The sequence below is a fragment of the Myodes glareolus genome, chromosome 18 (genome assembly GCF_982192425.1).
Source record: "Myodes glareolus chromosome 18, mMyoGla1.1, whole genome shotgun sequence".
Classification (NCBI taxonomy): Eukaryota; Metazoa; Chordata; class Mammalia; order Rodentia; family Cricetidae; genus Myodes; species Myodes glareolus.
In genome coordinates this window covers 65,827,982-65,852,780 of record NC_142043.1, presented here as the reverse complement: position 1 = coordinate 65,852,780, position 24,799 = coordinate 65,827,982, and the positions used below count along the sequence as shown (strand labels likewise).

At 47.5% G+C, this 24,799-nt stretch overlaps 1 protein-coding gene across 8 annotated transcripts in view; it reads left to right on the top strand.

Moving 5' to 3' along the window:
• C18H6orf89 (chromosome 18 C6orf89 homolog) overlaps positions 1 to 20,537 on the top strand; it is a 35,535-nt gene extending 14,998 nt beyond the window's left edge. For 7 of the 8 annotated variants that reach the window (XM_048451242.2, XM_048451244.3, XM_048451251.3 and 4 more), the window contains 7 exons: positions 750 to 957; positions 1,542 to 1,779; positions 12,045 to 12,199; positions 12,326 to 12,465; positions 14,949 to 15,078; positions 17,241 to 17,364; positions 20,357 to 20,537. In XM_048451242.2, the coding sequence (XP_048307199.1) occupies positions 750 to 957; positions 1,542 to 1,779; positions 12,045 to 12,199; positions 12,326 to 12,465; positions 14,949 to 15,078; positions 17,241 to 17,364; positions 20,357 to 20,451 (1,090 nt within the window). In that variant the 3' untranslated portion in view covers positions 20,452 to 20,537. Of the gene's footprint in view, positions 1 to 749; positions 958 to 1,541; positions 1,780 to 12,044; positions 12,200 to 12,325; positions 12,466 to 14,948; positions 15,079 to 17,240; positions 17,365 to 20,356 lie in introns of those variants that run through there. The other variant, XM_048451243.2, reaches the window with a different exon arrangement.
• The last annotated feature ends 4,262 nt before the right edge of the window (positions 20,538 to 24,799 follow it).

Here is a 24,799-nt window from a genome sequence, read left to right as displayed (position 1 = left end):
AACATAGCAAGATATGGTCTCAAAACAGAAAACAAAACGATAGTTTGAAAAGTGTTGTGCAGGGCCTGGAGAGATGGCTCAGAGGTTAAGAGCACTGGCTGCTCTTCCAGAGGTCCTGAGTTCAGTTCCAGGCAACCACATGGTGGCTACAACCATCTGTATTAGAATTTGATGCCCTCTTCTGGCTTGCAGGTGTACATGCAGAGCACATAAAAATATATAAATAAAATTTTAAAAATAGAATAAATTTAAAAAGAAGAGAAAAGTTTTGTGTATGCAACAGTTGGACATTGTCTTTCCATGCTCATTTCATTGTGTTTGGTAGAAGTATTGGTTTGCTGTGGTTTGGGAGTAAAAACACAAAATTTGTTGTCTCAGGGTCAAGAAACATTGTTGGGCAGGAAGCATTCTTAAAGAAACTCATTTTCTGGGCGGTGGTGGTGCATGCCTTTAATCCCGGATCTCTGTGAGTTCGAGGACAGCCAGGATTGTTATATAGAGAAACCCTGTCTTAGAAAAAAAAAAAAAGAAAGAAAGAAAAGAAACTGTCATTTGCCTGGTGGTGGTGGCTCACACCTTTAATCCCAGCATTCTGGAGGTAGAGGCAGGTCGATCTCTGTGAGTTGGAGGCCAGCCTGGTCTACAGAGCTTCAGGACAGCCAGGGCTACACAGAGAAACCCTGTCTCAAAACAAAAACAAAAGAAAAGAAGAAGAAGAAAGAAGCTCATTGTCCTTTTGTTCTCTCCAGGGATTTCATTTTGGAAGACATGGATCTCGCTGCTAATGAGATCAGCATCTATGACAAGCTTTCAGAGACAGTTGATCTGGTGAGACAGACAGGCCATCAGTGTGGAATGTCAGAAAAGGCAATCGAAAAATTTATCAGACGGCTACTGGAGAAGAATGAACCTCAAAGGGGACCACCCCAGTACCCTCTCCTCTTAGCCATATATAAGGTAAAGTGTTGCTTGTAGAGCCTATCCTAGGGGCTTCAGCTTCCCTTTCCGTTATGATCCGGTACTGAACTAAATAGGTGGGGTTTTGTTGTTGTTGTTTCTTTTCTTTTCTTTTTTTTTTTTTTTTTTTGATTTTTTGAGACAAAGTTTCTCTGTAGCTTTACAACCTGTCCTGACTGGCCTTGAACTCACAGAGATCCACCTGCCTCTGGCTCTCCCCCGCCCCCAGTGCTGGGATTAAAGTCGTGTACCACACTGCCCAGCTCTGAACTAGGGTTTTCTAGCATAAACCAGCCATTCTTGCTGTCTGTTGCTAGGAAATGTGACTTGTCTGACATGAAGTGAAAGCTGTGTGAGTATAGTGGGCATAGCCCCTGGTTGTGGGGCAGAAGCTTGGGGAGCCTTGCAGGCCTCACAGCTCTCGAGCTTTAAATGCCTTTGGGGTGCAAGCAAGTGGCTTGTTTATGAAAGTGGATCAGTTCTAGGTATGCTGGAAATAGCAGAAGAGGCTTGTTTTTCTCCTCAGTGTTATGAAACTTTCTTGTTGGGGCAATTCTTAATGTCACTCTTGTCTTTCCTTCTAGGTCCTCCTAACTCTGGGATTAATCATGTTCGCTGCCTACTTTGTAATTCAACCTTTTAGCTCATTAGCACCCGAGCCAGTGCTTTCGGGAGCTCACACCTGGCGTTCACTCATCCATCACATTCGGCTGATGTCCTTGCCCATCACCAAGAAGTATATGCGAGAGACTAAGGGCGTTCCTCTGCAAGGCGGGGAGGAAAACAAACCCTTCCCAGGTAGAAGGCTGCACTTAGAGATGGGTGTGTTGTGTTTGAGTCTCATGTTGCTGAACCTGTCCTAGGACTTGATTTGTGTCTCAGGCTGGCCTCAGTCCCACCAGTGCTGAGATCCACTTTTCTGGATGATACTTAATAGAAAATGATTTATTGGTATCTAATAAGAGACATCTTCCCAATATCATCTTCATTCTACCCTTGCTAAGACTGTGGGGTGAGTTGTATTATCCATATTTTGCAGACAGGAAATCTAAGGCACAGAGAAGTTAAACTTGCCAGAGAAACATGTCTGGTGGAGCCAGATTCAAATTCTCTTATGTTAGGGATGGAGTCTGCAGAAGGGCTGCCCTCTCTCTGGGGCCTTCTCCCCTGAGGTTTCTGCGTGTGGTGGATAGCTCTAACCAGGTCCTCGCCCTGCTGTTATCCTACTGGGCTGTCCCTCTCACTACCACAGTAAGTCGTGATATTAGTGCAGCTCCAGAGGATGGCAGTTTTGCCCCACAACCAGGTCAAGACTTTAACAATGATGGAGCTGCAGGGAGTCTGTCAGAAAACAGTGTCGTAAGGGATCACGTCAGACCTACGTTTTGAGAAAGCATAGAAGGAAGGCTGTTGCTCGGGGTATTTGGGATCTGAGTCTTATCTTTTCTTTCTCCTTTTCCATGCCGAAGATTAAACCCAGTCTTTTGGACAGTCAAGGCTAGAACCTCCCACTGAGCTATATTCCCAATCCCCCCTTTAGATTTTGAAAAAAAAATTATTAGTATCATGTGCATCATGTATATGTGTGTGTAAGTACAGGCACATGTGCGTCGTGTGTATTGAGTGAGTACAGGCACATGTGCGTCGTGTGTGTGTGTGTGTGTGAGTATAGGTACATGTTGCACCATGTGTATGTGTGTGTGAGTACAGTGAGCACTCACGATTCTGGAGGACAGCTTTCAGGAGTTGGTTCTCCTATTAACAGGGTTCTGAGGACTGAACTTGAGGTGTCAGGTTTGCCTGACAAGCACTTGTACCCACTGATCCATCTTGCCAACCTGCTCAAGCCCTGGTTGCTTTCTGTTTGTTTAGTTTGTTTGTTTGTTTGTTTGGTTGGTTGATTGGTTGATTGGTTGCGTGTTTTTGTGGTATCACTCCCGTTTGTCTACATTTTCTTTATAACTTTCCTCTGAAGTCTTTAGAATCCAGGGTCTTAGAAAATGTTTCGGGGGGGGGGGGAAAGACTCTCCCTGACTTTTATAAAATCATAGTGTCATTCCTTAAAGCCTGACTTTGATAGCCATGAAAGTCGCCTTTGAAAGCTATCTGTGTACATTTGAGGAAGTTATGGAAAGGTTTTTCAAATTATATCAAAACCAGAGGAAGGGAACATTGTATGATAAGAACGCTGTGCTGCCAGACAGTGGTGGCACAGCCTTAAATCCCAGCACTCGGGAGATAGAAGCAGGCGGATCTCTGTGAGTTCAAGGCCAGCCTGGTCTACAAGAGCTAGTTCAGGACAGGCTCTAAAACTACAACAAAACCCTGTCTCAAAAAAGCAAAACAAAACAAAAAAACAAACTCTGCGCCATGATTTTTTGTTTTTTAAACTGATGGGAACTATCATATTTATTTATTGCCATACAGTTGAACAGCAATTTCTAGTACCATAGTTAGCAGTTCTATTGGAAATGTATGCACTTACCCTAATTGGCATTTTCTTTCAGATTTCTGACATAGAATCTAGATGCCACTGAAAATACTTGCATTAAAGATACTCATGGTTGCCTGCCCAAGTTGGGACCAGCATCACTCCATCATAAATGGGGTGGGCTCAAGAGACCCCGCCCACCCTGAAGAGCACTTAATTGTTGCTGGTTCAGTGGGGTAGCCACTGGTGTCCATGCTCTAGTAGGAACACCTCCATATATGCTCATACAGACAACCTGAACTAAGCTCAGTAGACAGTTGTCAGTCAGAACGTACATTTGCACTGGAAAGGCCTGGGCTGGCCCTCATGCGGGGAAGCTGTCTCTCCTTACAAGTGGAGTTTTCTGCATTCTGCCCTTCTAAGGAAGGAGGACATGGATGCAATGTCATCGAGGAGTTAGGAAAGTGGTGGGCCTGTCATTGCTTCAGAACTAAGGAATAAGTAATTCTTAGAGTCCACACCACAGCCCACTGTGAAATACTTGTGTCTGTGGTGCTGGAGGCGTTGTTGGTGCTCAGTGAGTTCTGCTGAGCTGCCCCAACCCTGCCTGCCTCTATTACTTGCAAATAAGCTCCCCTGTAGTAAGAGCTCTGACAAGCACCTGCACACTGTGCATGGTCTTTGTGTTCATTTCTCAGCCTTCACAGGCTCCCTTAAGTGTTTATTGCACCTCAGAGTGTGGGAAGTGCTGAGATGGAGACTGGCTAGCTTGCTTAAAGCTGGAGAGAAATAGCCGGACTCATGCGGACAGGGACTCTATTGGAATAGCTCCAGTGCTGTGCTCCTCAAGGGAAGTGAGTGGCGAAAGGTTGCCGTGTCCATTCCCACTTTGTGTGAAAATGGCTCTGGGCATGCTGCCTCCGATGTAGGGCACCTTGAAAAGGCCACCTTCACCGCCAGGCTTCAGACCAGCATATGCTCAGGGTGTTGGAGGGGCTCTGTGCAACAGGAGCTTCAGAGTCTGATTAAATAGTGAGCACAGCCATGGGAATGAGGGGCCTTTGTCACTGGCTTGGCAGGTTCTTGTGAGCACATCCCTAGAATAGGAGGTCTGGCATGGGGAGCCATGATGAGTGCGTCATGGGTTGTTTTTGTCGTCTTTCTTCTGAGGTTTGTGTCAATCTCCTCATCCCATGTTCTTCCCCAGGGGAAGGTTCTGAAAAGTCAGCACCACCCACTCCTCTATGTATGTCCTGCTCTGTTCTCAGCTAAGCCTTGAGTGCCGTAGACCCCACAGGCCCCACCCGCAGAGCTTTGTGCTTTTGTTTCCTGCGCTGCCCTTTACCCAGAAGGGGTTTAGTCCTGCTTTCTGCCAGGGTAATAATGTGTGTGAAAGGCCTTCCCTGCTGAGAACTGTAGGCTGTGCCCAGTTTTCTTTGTCAACAACTAGGCCTCCACAGTAGGTCAGCCACCCACTCTTCTGCAGAGGTGCCCGGCTGTGAGAAAGGGTGGGAGGGTTTCTGCACACACACTTCAAGGCTATGTTTGGTCTGGTACACTGATATTTGACATTTCAAACAGTGGAATGATCCAGACCCCGGGGAGAACTTGAAATACAGGTCATGAGCTTTATTGAGCACATTTTTAGTGTTTTAAAGAAAAAAAAAAACAACAACAACAAAAAATGAGTAGGAGAACTCGTGATGAAAACTTCCTGAGGGTGGGCACATGTCATTTTATCTTGAGGTTGGTATTCTGCAGAAGCAGGTGGGTTGGGGTCTGACTGTGCCTGAGAGTTGGCTCCAAGGAGTTCAAGTCTCAGTGACCCTTGGCCTGGTTTCTGAGATAGCTAGTTGTTAGAGGAGGGTATCTGGAGTAACAGTGCTGAGAATTCGGGGAAGACAGGAGTCACTGAGTGCCTACCTTCCCTGTCTGCTGCAGATGAAGTAGGTGAGGACAGAGGCTGGAAGAGTCGGAGAGTGGCATTTTAGGAGCTGAAGGCAGGTTTTGAGCCAGGGTGGCTTGGTGCCCTGGCTGCTGCTGCTGGCGTTTTCCCACCCACTGGCTTGGCAACTCCTGCCACTGTTAATGTCAAACAAAACCTTTGTGGAGAGACAGAGAGCCAACTGAGTCTGGCCACATCTCCATGCTGTTGGGATGCTGTGAGGTGACACGCCTGCACCTCCATGCCCCCTCACCACCATAATCCATGGCTGACTATTCCTCCTCAGTGATCCCAGGGCTGTGTAGGAAGCAAATGTAGCTCTCCCTCAGGACATGTGAGTGGGCTGTGTTACCCAGCCCTTACGGTCCTTTCCCCTCATTTTTCCCCTCGCTTTGCTGGCCACCAGGCTGGTGTCTGTCCTGCTCCTGTCAGGGGCTGCTTAGGGCTGTCTTAGGAGAGACTCAGTCTTAGTTGATAGTTTTGGCTTAAGTGTTCCTGATCTTCATGGGAGATACCTAATGAGTATAAAGACCATAAAGAGACATAAGAGTTTGTTTTTAAGAAAAACACTCTGGCCTGGCAAACCAGCTCAGAGGGGTCAAGATGCTTGCTTTGCCATCCTGTCAATTATATAAAGGTGGAGGAAGAGAACTGACTCCACTCCATAAAGTTGCCCTCTGACCTCTGTATGCATTCTGTAGCAAGCATGCCCACACACATAAACAATAATAAAAAACTTAAAATATTTTATACATGAGCCTAGTCAAAAGACTGAGAAGCAAATTTTCTTTTTTCTTTTGTTTTTTGTTGAGACAAAGGCTCTCTTGAATCCTTTTAGTTTTTTTTTTCAGTATTTATTACATTTTTGCTTTTGAGACAGATACAAACAAACCATTCTCTTACACACACACACACACACACACACACAGCCATTCTTGTGATTTTTAAAGTGCTTTTCCCCTGTACCATTTCTCTGTGAATCTTTATCTTTAGTGGACCTGAAATTCCCTGTGTTAAATAGGCTGGCCTTGAACTCAGGTCTACCTGCCTCTGCCTCCTGCATACTGGAATTAAAGGTGTGCAGCACCACTACCCTGCTCCCTTCATGATATTCTTACCTTAGCCTCCTAAGTACTAGGATTACCACAGATGTGTACCACCACGCTTGGCCTAAAAACCACTTTTGTTCACATAGATATACACATATGTATGATCCTTCTTAGATCATGTGTACATAAAAATCTTTATGTATATAATACTGTTACCTAGACATACTATTGATTTCTAATGCTACCAAAATAAAGTATGACAGCCTGGATGGCTCAAAACAAGAGAAATTATCCTGTGGAAATTCTGGGAACAGGGATCTGAAACAAAATATTGATGGGGCTGTGCTCCATCCAAAACCCTTGGCGCTGCTTCTAGCTGCTGCTGGGCAGCAGCTTTGACTTACCTTGCTTGTGGCTCCATTCACCACCTCCATCTTCACACGTCGTCTTCCCTCTGTGGTTTCCTGTGTCCCCCGTCCCCCGTAAGGGCATCATTCAGATTAGATTCAAGGTCCATTCTCCATCAGTATGACCCATCATAACTGTGTCTGCAAAGTAGTTAGTGTCCACGTTTTGTTTTATCACTACAGTGTGAGGTGTTTATATGCACACACCTTTATGTCATGTACTATTGTTCTGTATAATCCTGGAGCCAACATAACTATAATTCCAGCACTTGGGAGGCTGAGGCAGAGGTATCACAGTTTAAGGTATGGCCAATCTGAACTACATGGTCGGATATTCTTTTTCTTTAAGTATCATCTGTTTGTTTGTGTATCTATTTTTGTGTGAGTGTTGTTATAGCAGTGCACATGTGAAGGTCAGAGAACAGCTTTCTGGAACCATTTCTCTCCTACCATTGTACTCTAGTTAGCAAGCTTGTGCCAAAAACACACCCCAAGCCATCTCACCATCCTAGTAAGACATTTGACATTTTCTTTAAAAACCAAGGGGCAGATTTCTGTGAGATTCAGGCCAGCCAGAGCTACACAGTACAACCCTGTCTCTAAAAGTGGAAGGGAGGGTGTTGTTACAAATACCTTTAATCTCAGTACTCTGGAGGCAGAGGCAGGTGGGTCTCTGAGTTCGCAACCAGCCTGGTCTACATAATAAGCTCCAGGACAGCCAGGGCTACATAGAGGGATCCTATCTCAAAACAAAATAAAACAGAAAACAAGTGCTGGAGAAATGGTTCAGTGGTTAAGAGCACTTGCTGCTGTTTCAGAGGATCCAGGCTCAATTCCCAGCACCTGCATGGCAACTCACAACCTCTATAACATTAGTTCTAGGGAATCTGACACCCTTTCTGGGCCCTTCAGACACCAGGCATGCACATATCATACAAACATATATGCAGGCAACACACCCATGCAAATAAATATAATAATAATATAATAAATAATAAAAATTGTGTTATATTTTTCTCTAGTCTTTAAATTTTATCATTTATATCTTTAAGTGATCTGGAATTCACTTTTGTGTTTTTGAAAGATCAGAGATCAAACTATTTTCTTGCAAATAAAGATCCTTGCTCCTTAAATGTTTGCTGAATTGCCCTTTCTCGTGGGAAAAGAATCAGCCTCTACACAGATTAAGTAATGGACCCCACATGTACAGGGATAACAGTAATGGACCCCCACATGCACAGGTATAGCAGTAATGGACCCCTACATGTACAGGGGTAACAGTAATGGACCCCACATGTACAGGGGTAACAGTAATGGACCCCACATGCACAGGAATCCATTCCACATTCTCTATTGTACAGAGCTGCTTGTTCGTATCCAGCTGCCCAGACCCGAAATAACCATAGGAACTGTATTAATTAAATTACTGTTTGGCCTATTAGCTTTAGCTTCTTACTGGCTAGCTCTTACATCTTAATTTAACCCATTTCTATTAATCTGTGTATCGCCATGTGGCTGTGGCTTATCAGCAAGGTTCTGTCCAGCGTGTCTCTCTCTCTCTCTCTCTCTCTCTCTCTCTCTGTTGGAGCTACATGGCTTCTCTTTGACTTTGCCTTCTTTCTCCCAGCATTCAGTTTAGTTTTCCCCGCCTACCTATATTCTGCCCTGCACAGGCCTAAGACAGTTTCTTTATTAACTAGTGATATTCACAGCATATAGAGGAGAATCCCACATCAATTCTTTTGTGCCTTAGCTTCTTGCCTGAATGTGTATTTTCCCTGCTTGCAGAAAACACATGGGTCTGTTACATTTCTCAGCTGTGAGCCGCTCCAGTCCATGCACATGCAACTGTAAAAGCCAATTCTCACTGTCCCAGCACTCGGGAGGCAGAGACAGGTAGATCTCCCTGAGTTCAAGGCCAGCTTGGTCTATAGCACGAGTTCCAGGACAGCTAGGGCTATTACAGAGAAATCCTATCTCAAAAAACTAAAACAAAAAAACTAGTTCTCACCCAGTACTGGGTTAGTGTGTATTGACTCATTGTCATTGGAGAAAGTACAGTACTTGACTCTGCAATAGTTTTAAAATTATTATTTAACTTTTATGTATGCTCCTACTTAAAGACCTTTATTCATTATCTATGGTTGATTTATTAATACCGTCTTCAATCAGCACTTTTAGCCATGTCTAAAAGTTATCAACGTAGTTTCTCTGCAGAGGCACTGCACAGCTTCCTCTGCTTAGGAAAACTAAACAGCACTTCAGGTCACACATGAGGAGATTAGAAAAATAATAAACTTAAGTTTTTAGAGAAATTTTGAATTCAAAGCAAAATTAAGTGGGGAAAATATATCGAGCAGCCTCTGCCCCACAGGTGTGCTGCCTCCCCAGGGACCCACAGTATGAGGTGTGAAAAAAAAGAGCAGGCATCGCCCATGTCAGCTCCACAGGGGCCCATTGCTCAGCCCAGAGGAGCTGAGAGCTCCCTAAGAAGATGAGCAGCTTCTGTATGGTGCACTCCGTTTACAAGAGTGGCCAGTGTTCTGTAGGACCAGAGCACACTTAGTTATTTCTCTGTCTGCTTTATATACATGCTTTAGTTCTGTCCCCCTTGGAAATTCCTGCTCATTATCGTGAATTGGGTAATTTTTTCTACTTCAGCTTCAGAAGCCCCTCATTTCAAAAATAAAAGAATAGGAAAACTTGATTTTTTTTTTAATTTTTATTTTTGAAATGAGGTCTTCCTATGTGACTTTGGCTAGTCTCAAACAATCCTCCTGCCTCAGCTTCCCAAGAAGCTGGGATTGCAGCTGTGTGCTGCCAAGCCTGACCAGGCAGTTAATGAGTTTCATATTGAGCTAGCGCCTCCTGGTCTGTTGCCGTGTCAAGCCCCTGTTAGTACTGACGTATATTGCTTAGACTTAGGGAGCAGCAGCAGCGTTTTTTCTTGGTTCCCAAGTTTCTTCTTTTTCCTTTAGTGCACACTTGTCAAGACCTCACCACCTAGATATCGCCTCATAATAGAATTTAACAAGTTACAGGCCTAGAGGTATAGCTCCATGGTGGTCTCAGGAAGTTCACCCCAGCACACCTAAACCAAACAGACAACAAAAACTCCAAGTACAGTTAAAGGTTCAGAACTGCTGCCACTAGCCCACCAGACCCCTGCACAGATGAGGAGAGTCTCCTTTGTCCCGACACCACCCTCTTACATTTTGGGGAGGTTGTCATCACTGAGTCTGAGACAGATCTGCAGATCCCCACGTGGTGCTCCCCGTGCTCAGGTGACCCCAGGAAACGCCATGTCGTTCCAGCAGTGTCTCCCTCACTGTTCTTGAATCTGCTCTTCTTTCTTCCCAGACTGCCGAGCCTCTGGCTTCTCAGTGTGCTTGCTTATCATCGCATTCTCCTTGTCTGAAAGGGTAAAAGCGGGATATAACCAGGCCTTTCTTTTGCCGGCCTCTCTCCTCTCAGGACATCCTAGTCACAACCTGGAATAATCTTCCTAAGACGTCAGGAAGCCAGTGCCAGAAGCCTCTGACAGTTCCTGTGGGAGGAGAGCTCCTCACAGAGCTGCAGCGCTGTCCCTGCTCAGGATCTGAGACCGGCCTCAACTCCATGCACGAGCCTCATTCCCATCATTGTAATTTCTCATTATTTATGCCTCCTTGTATATCCATTACCTGGAGGGAGTTCTTGTATTTTGTCATATCTGGCCTTTAATAAATATTTTTGCTGGGTGGTGGTACTTGGGAGTACAGAGGCAGGTAGATCTCTGAGTTTGAGACCAGCCTGATCTACAGAGAGAGTTAGTTCCAGGACAGCCAGGGCTACACAGAGAAACTTTGTCTCTGAAGAAAGAAAGGAAGAAAGGAAGAAAGAAAGGTAGATTTGAAAATATTCCAGAAGAGAAGACAAATGTCCTACTTGGCAGCCCACTGTGTGCCATGTAAGTAGGTGTGTCTTGTAAGCACCTGTACCATGTAAACAGGTGGCCCTTGGAGGGCCCTAAGGGGAGAGGCCCTCACCGGAAAGGCACACCATCAACCTGAGAGCCTGGAAGTGGAGATCTCTCCCAAGGAAAGCCAGGTGCTGTGTGTAGTGGGTGATGCGGGGTACAGGGAGTATCCAGTGCGGTCCCTCCTGGTGAGGACCCCTGCATCCACTGCTGCCTTCAGAAATAAACTGTGGCTGCTGCCTGTCTGTCTCAGAGAACATTCTGTAGGAAGCAGTTTTCTTGTTTTGTTTTGTTGTTGTTTTACGTAAGTTTTCTCTGTGTAGCTCTGGCTGTCCTGGAACTCATTCTGTAGACCAGGCTGGCCTCCAACTCAGAGATCCACTTGCCTCTGCCTCTTGAGTGTTGGAATTGAGGACATGCGCCACCATACTAAAGAACCGTTTTCCAAGTGTTTGTATTAGCTTAGAAAGCTGACTATCTCGGCCACCTTCGGCTGTCTGCTGCCTTTTGGTTTAGGATCTCTCAGAACCATCTCGTGAAACATTTTGGAAACAAACATAGAATGGGAAGTAAACAAGAAATAAAGCAATAGGTCAGAAGTGGGAAAAAGAGGTGATGGATACAGGACCCCCTCAGAGAAGCCAGGGAGGAGTGCCAGGCAGCTAGCTGGCACTTAATGCTTGGGTCTAAGTGGAACAAATTCTGACCACATTGTGATCGATCCTTGGAGTGGAAGCAGCAATTGGTAGTAGCATATCCCATCTGAGTTGAGGTGGAGCATTGTCTTATAAGCAGAGGCAATTCACTGTCCCCCCAAAACAGCCAGAGAAGTCTCTATCTCTTCTGCCTTAGAATCAGCCCTCATCTCACTCTTCCTTCCCAAAGTCGGCCTGGCCTCCACACAGGTGTGCATAAGAACCGAGGGTCTAGGGCACAGCAGAGTGTGTGCATGCATCAGGAGCCTCCTAGTGTGGGAGCACGTATGTACTGCCTGCTCCAGGCTGGAGATGTTCAAACATCCCAAGTTCAGGTCAGAGACAGGAGAATGGTGTAACTAAATGCTTGTAACTGTTTTGCTCTGCTGAGTGATTTGATTGAAGACATGAATGTATGTGTTAAAAGATACTATCTCCAAAGTGTAGAAAATCATACAGAAAAAAGTGCCTCTCCTTCCTCGCCCTCCAGACCTGCTTACAGGGGTCTCCAGAGGAAGACTAGTCCTTCCCTGTCTGCGTTTGTTCCTGGCTCAGCAGCTGTCCTTCTGAACCTGTCTGCCCTCTGTCTCTTCCCCTCTCAGAATTTGACCCCTGGTCATCAAGTGGCTGTGAGCAGAATGAGTCAGAACCCATCCCTGCCAACTGCACTGGCTGTGCCCAGATACTACCCCTCAAAGTAACGCTCCCAGAGGACACTCCGAAGACTTTTGAGAGACTCCGTCCTCTGGTGATCAAGGTAGGCAAGAAGCCAGGTTTTCCTATGAACAGCCTGCCCATAAAAGGCTGGATCAAGCCCTGCGAAGCTGTGGTAACTCACTGTGGTAACTCACTGTGGCCTTCTTTGTCTTTCTATGTCACCAAGACAGGGCAGCCTCTGTTGTCTTCAGAGATTCAACATTTCTCATGCCAGTACCCTGAAGCCACAGAGGGCTTCTCTGAGGGGTTTCTCACCAAGTGGTGGCGCTGCTTTCCTGAGAGGTGGTTTCCATTTTCTTACCCATGGTGAGTCTGGAGGTGCTTAGCTTGCATGTGAGGAAGGGGCAGGGTAGGTGTCAGAGCTGTGAGAGCCAGCACCATAAAATGGTCAGTTCACAGCACACCTTCAAGTCAAGGACAGAAGCCCAGGTCAGCCTGCCATGCACTGCAAGGAGGAAGGGAGCAGAGTCCCTAAGGATGATGCTGCCATGCAGCTCATATATCCGATACTTTCTGCTGTGATGAACACCGTGACCAAAGTGTTTATCTGGGCCTATGCTTCCAGAGCAATGAGAGGCCATCACCTGTGCCCAGCAGACAGTCTTCTTTTGTTTTTGCTTTTTTGGGTTTTTGGTTTGGTTTGGTTTTGGTTTTGGTTTCCGAGACAGGGTTTCTCATTGTAGCCTGGAAGCAGACTATAATATAGTTCTGTAGACCAGAGATCCACCTAAGTCCGCTCCTGAGTGCTGGAATTGAAGGCATGCGTACCACCACTGCCTAGACAGACAGAGTCTTTAAGCTCTCAGAGTGACTTCTCTAACAAGGCCAGACTTCCTAAGCCTCCCCCAAACAGTGCCAGCACTTGAGGACCAAATATTCAAATGCCTGAGGCTATGAGGGACATTCTCATTCAAACCATCAGAACCTAATTGTTTCTTCTAAGGAGAAGGGTCAGGAGGTTCAGGACTGATTAGAAAGCTTAGCAGGTACAAGAGCTGCATCCAGGTCAAGGCACGCAAAGCGGGATTCTCAGTCACTTTGCAGACTGAAGATTAGATTCAGACAGGTTAAGACAGTTGCCAAGCTACGATGGAAACCTGTTTGCTCTCCAGTTCCTTCTGTGTCTACAGAAAACATGGGCCATTCCTTAAGGCTAAGCTCCCTCTGGTGAGAAAGGAAGAGCCAGTCTCCATGGAGAACTAGTTCAAAGGGAAATTAACATTACCCTTTAGGGTTTTGTTGGATATTTTTTTTAAAAAAAAATGCTTTTTACATTTATCATTTGTTTATCGTGCTCATGTGTGTGTGCTCCTGCTATCATGTATGTGTGGAGGTCAGAGGACAGCTTGTAGAAGGCAGCTCTTGCCTTCCATCGTGTGGGGCCTGGGGTGGAACTCGGGTTCACAGACCTGGTAGCAGATGCCTGTATTCGCTGAGCCATCTCACCAGTTCCTTTGCTGGCTAATTTCTTAATGCCTCTGCCTTCTTTTTGACGTAATTTCTATGCGTCTGTGTGTGAGAGAGAGGATACTTGTGTGCCGTGTCCTGTGCGTAGGTGTCGGAGGACAGTGTGCAGGAGTCGTTTCTTCCTCCCATGTAGCTTTTGATTATTTTAAATTGTGTGTATGGGGTTATGTTCCGTGAGTGCAGGTGCCCTCTGAGGCCACTGCGCATGAGCTCTGAGAACCGAGCTCCAGCCCTCTGCAAGAATAGAAAAAGCTCTTAACCTCTGAGCCCTTGCTACTCCCTCCTCAGTTGTGGGGTCAGAGAACAGCTCTCGGGAGTTGATTCTCCCTGACACTTTGAGACCCAAGGGTGAAATTCAGGTTGTCAGGCCTACACATAAGTTCCTCAGCCTGCTGAACCATCTCCCTGGCCTCCCACCTTTCTCTACACTTGTCATCGTCCTGTGTGGTGGAATGGCTGCCCACTGTCTCCCACTCTGCCTCAAAGAAAAGTCCTGCCTTTGGTCCCTTTCTCCTCTCTCCTTCAGTCTCTCTCCCTGCAGCTAGCCTGCTGTTACTTCCGCTTCTTTTTTAAGGTACAATGAGTTGATTCTTATTCTTTGTATTGCTTCTGCTGGAGCTTAGCATTACACCCATCCTTATAACTACCTGTAGGCCTTCTCTTGGTGAGCGTGTATGGTATGGTACTGTTCATCAGTTCTGCATGACTGTCTCCATGGATCTGATGCTAAGACATGGTCCTGCCGGTTATTCACAGCACTGAACTGTGGAGGCGGGAGGATCAGATAAAGGTTATTAGCCTCAGCTCCAGAGTGAGTAGGAGGCTAGCTGGGATCCATGAAACTGTTCCAAAAGATCAAACGGTCTGAGAAGACAGCAGTTAGGGTGTGCTGCTCCAGAGGACCTGACTTTGGTTCCCAGCGCCACAGCATAGAACTCCCCATCTGGCCCCTGTGGGTGCCCGCACACACGTGGCATACCCCGGTGGGTGCCCGCACACACGTGGCATACTCACACACACATACATATCTCATGTGTCTATTGAGACAGGACTCACTTTATAGCTCTACTATCTCTGTAGACCAGCTGACCTTGAACTCAGAGCTCCACTTGTCTCTGCCTCCCGAATGCTGGGTTTGCAGGTGTGCGCCACTATTTCCAACTGCAGAAATAAAACATCTTTTAAAAAATGTTTAAAAAAAAAAAAGACAGCACGAAAGGCATAGTTCAGCTCTCTCCTCTGCACCTTCCGCCATGGTCTGTCCCTCCTGCAGATGAACCGGCTGACTTGGCTGGTGACTTATTTCTTTTCACACTTTTCAGGAGGAGACCTCTAAACAGATCACAAGTTTTACGGGAGCTTTTTCCTGTTTTTACCCAACTTCCATTTCCAAAAGACGCCTCCTTACACAAGTGCTTCCTGATCCACCCGGAACCTGTGGTGGGTAGCAAGGTAAGACATGCTGTCAGGACTCAGGTCTTATTTTCCCCATTCGATGGAGGCCTTCTCTGCATGTGGACTCAGAGAGTGAGTTGAGTCCCCACTGCTGGCATCTGACAGGAAGGTGCAGTCCCGGAGGTCTTTCCTGTGGATCTTTGTGCTGCTGCTTTTCCTCTTCAGAGGAGTGGGAAGTTGACATCCCTCCCTCAAATCAGAATGTAGACAAGTCTGTAGATGAATAGTGTGTTCTTATAGCCCCAGCCTTTTCTTTATGCCAATGCAGAAATGGAGCCCAAGAGAGAAACCTTTAACCCAACTTTAGAAGAACTTTGAAAACCCCATTCACAAACAAGAGAGCCAGGGCAGCGAATAGGAAAAGCCAACACTTGAGGGCCTGGGACGTTTGAATGGTACTTGAAGGCAAGCAGCTGACCTGTTTATCCCACCCTTTCCATTGGTCAGGGCCAGTGGATGGGAGAAGCCCCTCTATGTTTGGGTCTGTCTGCTTTTATCTGAATTTGTTCTCTTGTTGAGTCTCATTCCTGAAGATGATTTCAGAATTTTGATTAATTTGAATGAGTTTCCTACCTGTGCCCTTCTTCCAGTTCTGGTTTGTGTCTGCACCTGATCCTCCTTATTTGTTCCAAGCTTGCTGAACTGTCAGGATCGAATTTCATAGCTTATAAAACCTACTTTGTGGTCCACGCCTTTAATCCCAACACTTGAGAGGCAGAGTCAGGGAGATCTTTGTGAGTTTAAGGCCAGCCTGGTCTACAAAGTGAGTTCCAGGATAGAGTCCAAAGCTACAGAGAAAGTTTGTCTCAAAACTGCCCCCACACACACACAAAACTTTGTGTAGAAGTAAGTGCCTGCCTGCTGCTGTGGGTAAGGCCTGCTGTCAGGAGGGCCGCTCTCGCTGCAGACTTCACTGGTTTGGCCTGCTATGTCCAGCTAGACCTCAGGGCCCAGTAGGATTTCATCTTCATAATTGTGATAGAATTTTGGCGAGGGACTTTATCTCAGTTTTCCCACTTGAATACTGAAGTCAGTTTCATCTGTTGCTGACAGAAAGGCGTCCAGCAGAGGAGAAAATATAGCTATTCAAATGGTTAGCGCAGTCATCTTGTGTGGAGATTTGAGAAGGGAGTGCCCCAAAGGCTGGGTTTCTTAGAACATGTGTATCCCCACCCAGCCTCACTACTCCACCCTACTGTTCTCCTCCTGGTCCCTAGGCCCTGGAAAAGCCAAGGCCCAGTGTCCCAGGTCAGTCTTGGGATAGAGAAGAAGTAGGGTCTGGTCACTACACAGCCCCACTTCTCCTATTCCTCAGTGTTGCCTAGGACTCGCCCTCAATCGTCTGTTCCATCCTGGGCATGAAGGGGCATGGCCCAAGCCTCTGAGCCTGTGAATGAGGGCTGCACCCACCTGGTTGTGGTCTTATGTAGTCTTTCAGGACTGCAGATGGCAAAGCATCTGCCAGTGTTGGTTCTTAATTCCTGCAAGCTAGCTCAAGACAGGAGCTCCTGTGCTCCTGGTTGCCAGGAAATGGCTCTGTGTGGCCTTGGAGACACTTGGGCTGTCACTGAGGATGCTGCCCAGTAAATATGCAGTTCCTCTTAAGAAGAACCTGTAGATGGCTGGAGAGAGGCTCAATAGTATGAACATTTCTGCTCTTGCAGGAGACCAAAGTTCAGTTTCCAACACTGACATTGGGCAGCTCATAACTCCTAGGACTCAAGCTCCAAGGACTCTGGCTCCCTCTTCTAGCCTCCAGGAGTACACATAGGCATACAGATAATAAAATAAAAAATATTAAAAATAACCCAGAGAAGAGATTTTTACCCTGGCCTCAGTACCAGGAAATGCCATGATTAGGAGAGACTAGTTTGTTTTATGTTTTAGAGATAGTTATGAAATTTGTTATTAATCATGTTTTCCTCATTGCTCAGCCTACTAGGAATACCTTACCATATCTAAGGCCAGGCATTTTGGCACACACGTTTAATTCCAGCACTTGGGAGGCAGAGGTAGATGAATCTCTTGAGTTCAAAGCTGACCTGGTCTACATAGAGTTCTAGGACGGAGATGTAAAGAAAAGCCATTATGTATAAAGGGTTTTGTCCACTAATACTCATTCTTCTCCCTCTTTCTTTTGCATCCATTCTTTACTCCAGATGCATAAGGTGCACGACCTGTTTACTGTTGGCAGCGGGGAAGCCATGTTGCAGCTCATTCCCCCCTTCCAGTGCCGAAGACACTGTCAGTCTGTGGCCATGCCGATAGGACCTGGAGATATTGGTATGTAGGGTCCCAGGAGGACAGAGACAGTATTTCTAAGCATCAACAATGTCTTCAAGAAGGTTCTATCCTTTGGGCTGGACAGATGGCTGTTAGAGGCTAGGCTCACACCCAAAAATATACAAAGGTTCTATCTGATTAAATCAAAAGTAAGATTTTATTAACAGAATCTATTTATTATGCTTAAAAAGAGAACAGGTAAAGTAGCATAGGAGATGTGTGCACAACAGGGAGACGTGTGCACTAACAGCTCTGAGAATGCGGGTGTCTGTTGGGCAAAACCACTCCAAGTTAGAAGGGATTCTGGAAGTTATTTAGAATAATTCTTCATTTTATAGATGAGGAAGTTGAAATGAGAGTCAAATGACCTTCCCAGTATCCCACCATTAAGTCACAGGCATGTCAGGACAGAGCCAAGACAAGGTCATAGGAAGCCTTTATACCTGTTTTGCTAAGAGTCAGTTTGATGTGATGGGCCACTGTCACGTGGTGTCACCGCTGTGTGTATCCACAGCCAATCCAAGGCCCAGCTCAGTTGGTGACCCACCACGATTCTGACTCTGTGTTTCCAAAAATACCAGTGTCCTCAGAACCTATTCCAGAGTTAGTCAGTTGACAGCAGTACTCTTGGCAGAAGCAGAGGTGGCAGCAAATGCCACTGCTGCCCCTGTTGGTGCTACGTCACAAGATCTGGAGCCCTTGCCAGGCTGAGGCCAGCTTACAGCCCTGGGACCTTTTACCATTGGCCATCAGAAGTCCCAGGTACCTAGAACACTCTCACCTCAGTGAGGGCCAGGGGCTGGCATTGTGCCAAGCTCTGCTACGCATCTCAGAACCTTTGTTTTAGCATAGGCATGGGGAGGAAGTATGACACAGACTGAACAGTAATAATGGGGCCCAGCTGGTCTGGCCCGGCCATGCAAAACTGCGATAAAAAGTGAATGTGTGTGGAAACAGCAGGCCGTTTCCTGCAGTGGAGTGACCCTATGTTGAGTGGCTGTTAGAGAAACAGGGTTTTAAATTTGTGGTCATTCGTAGACAGCCCCCCCTGTCTTGCTTTCTATAAATACTGTTGTTCAGACAGCTTCAGAAGCACCTTGAATTTTCCAGGTTCTAGATTGCCAGTTCTCGCAAGCATCCAGAATGCCAGTTATAGGATTTGAAAAGAAGAGGTGACTGGCAGCTGCCAAGGAAGTTTGATAGACGAGAGCAGCCTAAGACACAGATGCCAGGCTTCTGACTGGCAGAGCCTTAGTGGCCAGCCTCATGGCAGGCACAGAACAAGCAAGGGAGAGCTGGGAGCAGGGGTGGTTGGCGCCTGAAGCCCTGTTAGGAATGGAGTCAGATAGAGGAATAGAGGTAGAGCTGCCGCAGGTGGTAAGGATGAAAGTCAGGCCTATTGGTGAGAAAGAGTAACTTGGGGGTGTAGCATGGCCCATTAAGAATGGTACTGGGACAAGCTGTTCTATGATTATATTTTTTTTTAACCAAAATGCTGGGTTTTTTTTAACCTGGAAGTGGAGGGCCAGAATTACAGATCCACCAGGAATCCTGGAATGATACATAATCAAGGATGACAGATGTTGGGCACACAGGCCCAGCAAGATCATGTGACCTCTCCTCAAGTATTAGTCAGTTTCTAGACTGACCAACCATCACACCTTAGAGACTGACTTTCCAGTTGAGACTGTTTATCTTAGTAATGTTTAAAAGAAAGGGTTCCGGGTGGTGGCGCACGCCTTTAATCCCAGAGACAGAGACATAGGCAGGCGGATCTCAGTAAGTTCAAGGCCACCACCCTGGTCAACAAAGCAAGTTCCAGGACAGCCAGGACTATTACACAGAGAAACCCTGTTTCAAAGGAGAAAGAGAGGAGAGGGGGGGGGGGAGGTGGTTAGCATGAGATGATTTTATTTTGCTGTTTCGAACTTTTGAGGCAGAGTCTTGCCATGTGTTCTGGTTGGCCTAGGTATCACTAGGTAGCCCAGGCTGGCTTCAGACTGCAGTAGTCCTTCTGCCTCCGTCTCGGTGCTGGCATTACAGGGATGTGCCACCCCCTCCAGCCTTCCACTTTTGTGTACTTCTTTATGTACTTGGCTGACTTCTGGTCCTTTTGAGATGGGTTCTGGCTAAGTAATCCTGGCTGGCCTCAATCCTGAAAGTCTCCCTGCCTCAGCCTTACAAGTGCTGGAATACAGGTGTAGCCCCACACCCAGCATGATCCACTGTCCCATGTTAGAGCATGCAGGACAGTCCTGTGAGCGACAGCAGGATGCCTTCCCAGCACACTCAGGTGATCTAGGTCTGAGTTTTCCAAACAGAGCCCAGGGGTGGAAACAGGAACCTCCCGAGAAGGCCTGGAACAGGCTTCCTGAGTTAGGACTTCAGAAGCCAGTGCGCAGGATACACGGGCTCCAAGAAGCCTTGGAATCATCGAAGCCTCTTCAGATATTCAAGACGGGCAGAGCCCACACTGGGGATGCTGATTTAAGTCAGTCTGTGTGAGCTGGAGCACACCATCTTAGGAATAGCTGTGTGCTCCCCACAGAACCCATCCAGACCTAGGCATCCAGACCTAGCCATAGTGCTGTGCGCACCCTGAAGTCCTAGCATTCAAGAGGCAGGAGAATCCCAAGCTTGAGGCCAGCCGAGACTACATAACAGGAACCTGTCAAACACACACTCCACTTCCAAAAAAAAAAAAGATTATCAGCCTGGGACCTGATGGCCAGTACCTCCCTCATGTAAAACAGGCTGCCTGTGTGACCAGCCAGAGTGTGATTCAGTTGCCCATAAGAGGGTGGGGAGAAAAGTCTGGGTTTGGGGTGTCTTTGAGTGTCAGGTCACAGAGAACTAGTAATAGCAAGGCATACTCAGACTTCAGAGAGCCCAGAGACTTTCCAGCAAGAGCAGCAGGACTGCAGACCCATGGCTCTGCCCGGTGTTCTTCTCCCTGACATTCACTGCTTTCCTGTTGCTGTTTTCCTCCAAGGCTATGCTGGTGCTGCCCACTGGAAGGTCTACATTGTAGCCAGAGGGGTTCAGCCTCTGGTCATCTGCGATGGAACCACTCTCTCAGAGCAGTAGGAAACGACTGTCTATAGGAACTGCTTAAAGAGCTGAAAACCAGGCTGAAAAGAACAGGGGGGAGGAATAAAAACACTAAAACCTTTTCCTTGGGTCTGTTGCTTAGTTACCTGCCCTGGATGCACTGGCTGTTAGCTGTGTGCTGGAGACAGCAACTAGGACCTACCTCTCCATCTCTGTCATTAGACTCCCTGGGGAGGGCTGCAGCCTGGCTGCTAACCAACACTTTGTCCACATCTGTCCTCTCCCGGGCCTTTGAACACCAAGGTGTTAGAAACGGGCTAGTAGTTCCCCCTGTGTGTGGACATGGCTCCTCACTGGCTTCTAGGCAGTGGAGGGGCAGCAATGGGTGCTGACACCATATCCTTCACCAGGTGAATCTGTCTGTCCACTATTTCCCTAACCACATCACCCTGTACTAAAAAGTACAAAAGGGAAATCATGACTGGCTTTAAAAATCCCTACAGTTTGACAAGCAGAATGAATGTGGAACCAGTGTGGATAGGATCAGATAGCCAGAATTGCATTTTTAAAAGTGCCTGCTAACACTAGGTATCATGGTGTGTACTAGGCTAGCCTGATCTATGTAGTGAGTTCTAGATTTGCCAAGGATTGCGTAGTGAGACTGTCTCAACAGAGCTCAGTAGTAGAGTGCTTGCCTAGCATGTGTGAGGCAGTCCCCACATCCCAAAGAGAAAAAGGAAAGTGTCCCTTTTTCATAATGTCCATGGCTCTTGGGGTTCTGGTGGTGGGTGCTGGAGGCGGGGCTAGAGTTCTGAATCTTCAGGTGCCTGTGCCTCTAGCTGGCCAGAATCCTCGCTGAGGCTGCAATGCCCTGACTGAGTCAGCTGCTGCCGTGCCCCACCCCCTTCAGAAGGAATGAGTTAGAATAGCTGGCCTGAAGGAGACAGGCACCTCCCTGAGTTTGATTTTTAGGCCTGACTTTCTACAGAGATATTTTTCAGCAGCCTCAAGCTGATGTAATGTGGTTGGGGAAGGAGCTGCAGAGTCAAAGTGTTTGCTATCAGTGTGCGACTCACTTCGTGGTCGTCCGTTCTACTGTGGTCCTGCCTTCATACTGGGAAGCAAGGTGACATATTGGTTTTATCAGGATGCACAATTATCCTAACTAGTGATCTGCTGTGCTTACTGCTCCCCCAAGTGCTTTTGGGGTATCTTCGTCAAACAGCGCAAATAATAAGGATGTTCTTTCTTTGAATTTTTGAGTCAGGGTTTCTCTGTGTAGCCTTAGCTGTCCTGGATCTCACTCTATAGCCCAGGCTGGCCTAAAACTCACAGAGATCCTCCTGCCTCTGCCTCCCAGGCGCTGGGATTAAAGGTGTGTGTCATCATCTCCCGGCAAGTATGCTCTTTTTGCTTTCTCTGCCCCCTTTTTTGTTTTGTTTTGTTTGTTTTGTTGTGAGACAGGGTTTCACATTGTATAGCTTCAGCTAGTCTCAAAACTCCTTTAGACCTGACTGTCCTTGAACTCACGGGGATCTATCTACCTGTCTCTCCCTCTCTACTGCTGAAATTAAAGGCATGCACCACGACACCCAGCTTCCTCTGCCCTCGTATTGGTCCTTTATTGACATGGCTAGGTACTTGATCACTGATCATGCCGCACAAAGATGAAGATAAACCAAACTGAGTGGCCTCCGGTTCTAAATTGTGGAAGTCAGAAGGCTGCACAGTAGGTCTGCCCGGACCTGCACAGTCCATGGTGATGGAAGCTGTGACCCTCTGTGGAGTCTTCACCATCGATGGAGGGACCCTGTACCTTTGGTCCCTTGAATTTCATGAACAACAGTGCGGGGGACAGGTGAGGTTAAGCAAAGAGGGCTCTGAGGAGGCTGAGGTGGTTTGTGGAAGACAAGCAGTCCTCACCCAGCCCAGGGTGGAGTGGCGCAGCGCAGAGCCTCCGCAGGCTAGAGTGTGAACTGCGCGCACGGAGGAGGAGCTTTCCCTGAGAGAGTGGAGCCTTTGTGAGGCTGCTGGAGGAAGACAGAGCTTTGCACACACATAAGCCCCACTGTGAAGCAGTTGGGCTTTCAGAGGTTGTAAGTCAGAGGACCATGAGAGGTCAGCTCTGGGCTTCCACAGTCTTCGTCCCCTGGGGCGAGTCGGGCAGGGTTACACTCAGGTCCCGGGCCCTGGGTCTCCAGAGCCTTCTGAGATTTGATCCTTAGAGAGGAGGGTTCAGAGGTGACATTTCAGAACCACTGTCTCGGTCTAGGGGTTCCCTCGTGTTCCTTCCCTGTTGGACTCCATGTGTACATCCTCGAGTCCAGAAAAGAACTCTCCAACTGAAAACAAGGAAACTTTGCCTATGTTGGCCTTAAGAGGCACCTAGGAAGGCCCCAAAGTCCCAGCTTTCTACAGATCAGCAGTACCGGAGTTTGTGTGCATGCTTCAGCTGAGGCCTGTGTGCAGGTAAGGGAGACATCTCAGGCTTTTCTGCTCTTAACTACTGCATAGTAGTTGCTCACCTCAAGGACTGGGGCTGCCTATGGGCTTTCTCCGCCAGCTGGAAGCCTGGAGTCAGAAGCAGCGCAGGCCCCTCGGCATGTGTGGTAGCGTGGAAAGGAGGGTGTCAGCAACAAAGAGGAACTGGCATTGCGAAGGCCAGGACAATCTAACCACCTCACCTCGGGCGCTAGTGCGGACCAGCCAGGGGGCTCCAAACTGCTACCCACAGTTTATGAAGTATTTACTGAGCAGTTCCATGGTGACCTCTGTGTGAGTTAGGTTCATTTCTTGTGGGTCTCTAGGCCCTAGAAATCAACTCTTTGGGGAGGCAAGTATTTTGAGCCAGTTTGAAGCATTTGAGTCTGAGTGGCCAGAACTCAAGCAGTCGACCCCTGAGTGGACACTGCACCTGTTGTGGTCTGTGAAGAGGCAGGCTTGCCTTCACCCGCTCTGGATTTTACTAAGGGAGAGGAGGTAACAAACAATGATTTGTGATAGTAGAATTCTCCTGTTTGGTGCAATTCAGAGCAAATTTAGGGGTGGGATGGTTGGTTGGTTTGAGACAGAACCTCCCTATGTAGCCCTGGCTGACCTGGAACTCTCTGTGGAGAAATTGGCATCAGTTCACAGAAATCTGCCAATCTCTGCCTCCCAAGTGCTGGAGTTCCATGGTTCATTCTCTAACAGAAAGGAATACTATCCCACATCATCCTAGCCTCCGTGCACCTCGAGGACATACACTACCCCTTACACGGTCCTGTGAAGTCGGGGCAGAACCCTGTTTCACAGGGCAAGAAACTGAGGCTAGAACAGGAAGTTGCTGGCAGGAGGCAGGTGGTTCCACCCAGGGGGAGTGCCCTTGGCTTGTGGGTGTGCCCCACTGGGGTGGGAGACCTAACCAGACAGTCAGCAAAGCAGGAGCTCTGTGGGATTTGCTTTCCAAGGCCTCAGGAAGACATGCTAGAAGAAAGAATCTCACCATCCGGTCTTTATAAAATGCTGTCCCTGTGTCCCTACACATTTGAAAACTTGTTCTTGACAGGATGTAGCTAGAGTGCAACTGCATCCAGCCATCTTGCCCTCACTGCCTTTCCAGATGTGTGTCCAGTTCCAGTTGTGTGTCCAGTTCCAGTTGTGTCCAGTTCCAGATGTGTCCAGTTCCAGATGTGTGTCCAGTTCCAGATGTGTGTGCAGTTCCAGATGTGTGTCCAGTTCCAGTTGTGTGTCCAGTTCCAGTTGTGTGCAGTTCCAGATGTGTGTCCAGTTCCAGTTGTGTGTCCAGTTCCAGTTGTGTGCAGTTCCAGATGTGTGTCCAGTTCCAGTTGTGTGCAGTTCCAGATGTGTGTCCAGTTCCAGTTGTGTGCAGTTCCAGATGTGGGTCCCTTTGGAGTTACATCACTTGTTTTCCATCAGCTCTCAGTTTTCTGTTCCCTTCTTCCAAAACCCAGCAGTCGCCCCAGGGTTTCAGAACTGTTGCTTTGAAAACCAGTATCCCATTTCTTCCTTCCCCACAGGTGGCCTCAGCCTTGTCCCTGTGGTCTGGATATGCTCAGCCTATCATTTCCACAGCAGCTGTTCAAGTGGAGTCTCCTTGCCCTCCTGAGGCTGGGGCATGGGGGGAGGGGAGAGGCTCTCCACCACCCAGCCAGTGACTAAGGAGTGTGCTTTGCCATGGTCCTTCAGAAACAGGCATGCCCAGGAGGGAGCTGTCGGTGCTCATGGAGACAGCCATGGCAGATGTGAAACAGCTCTAGGCAGGCAGCCTGTCCTCACCTAGTCTCCAGTCCAGCAGCTTCTTCTGGAAGAAGAAGGACAGGTGCTCACCCTGTGCCCAAGTCAGCTTGCCTGGGCACCATGTGACTTCAAGTTTGAGCTCCGG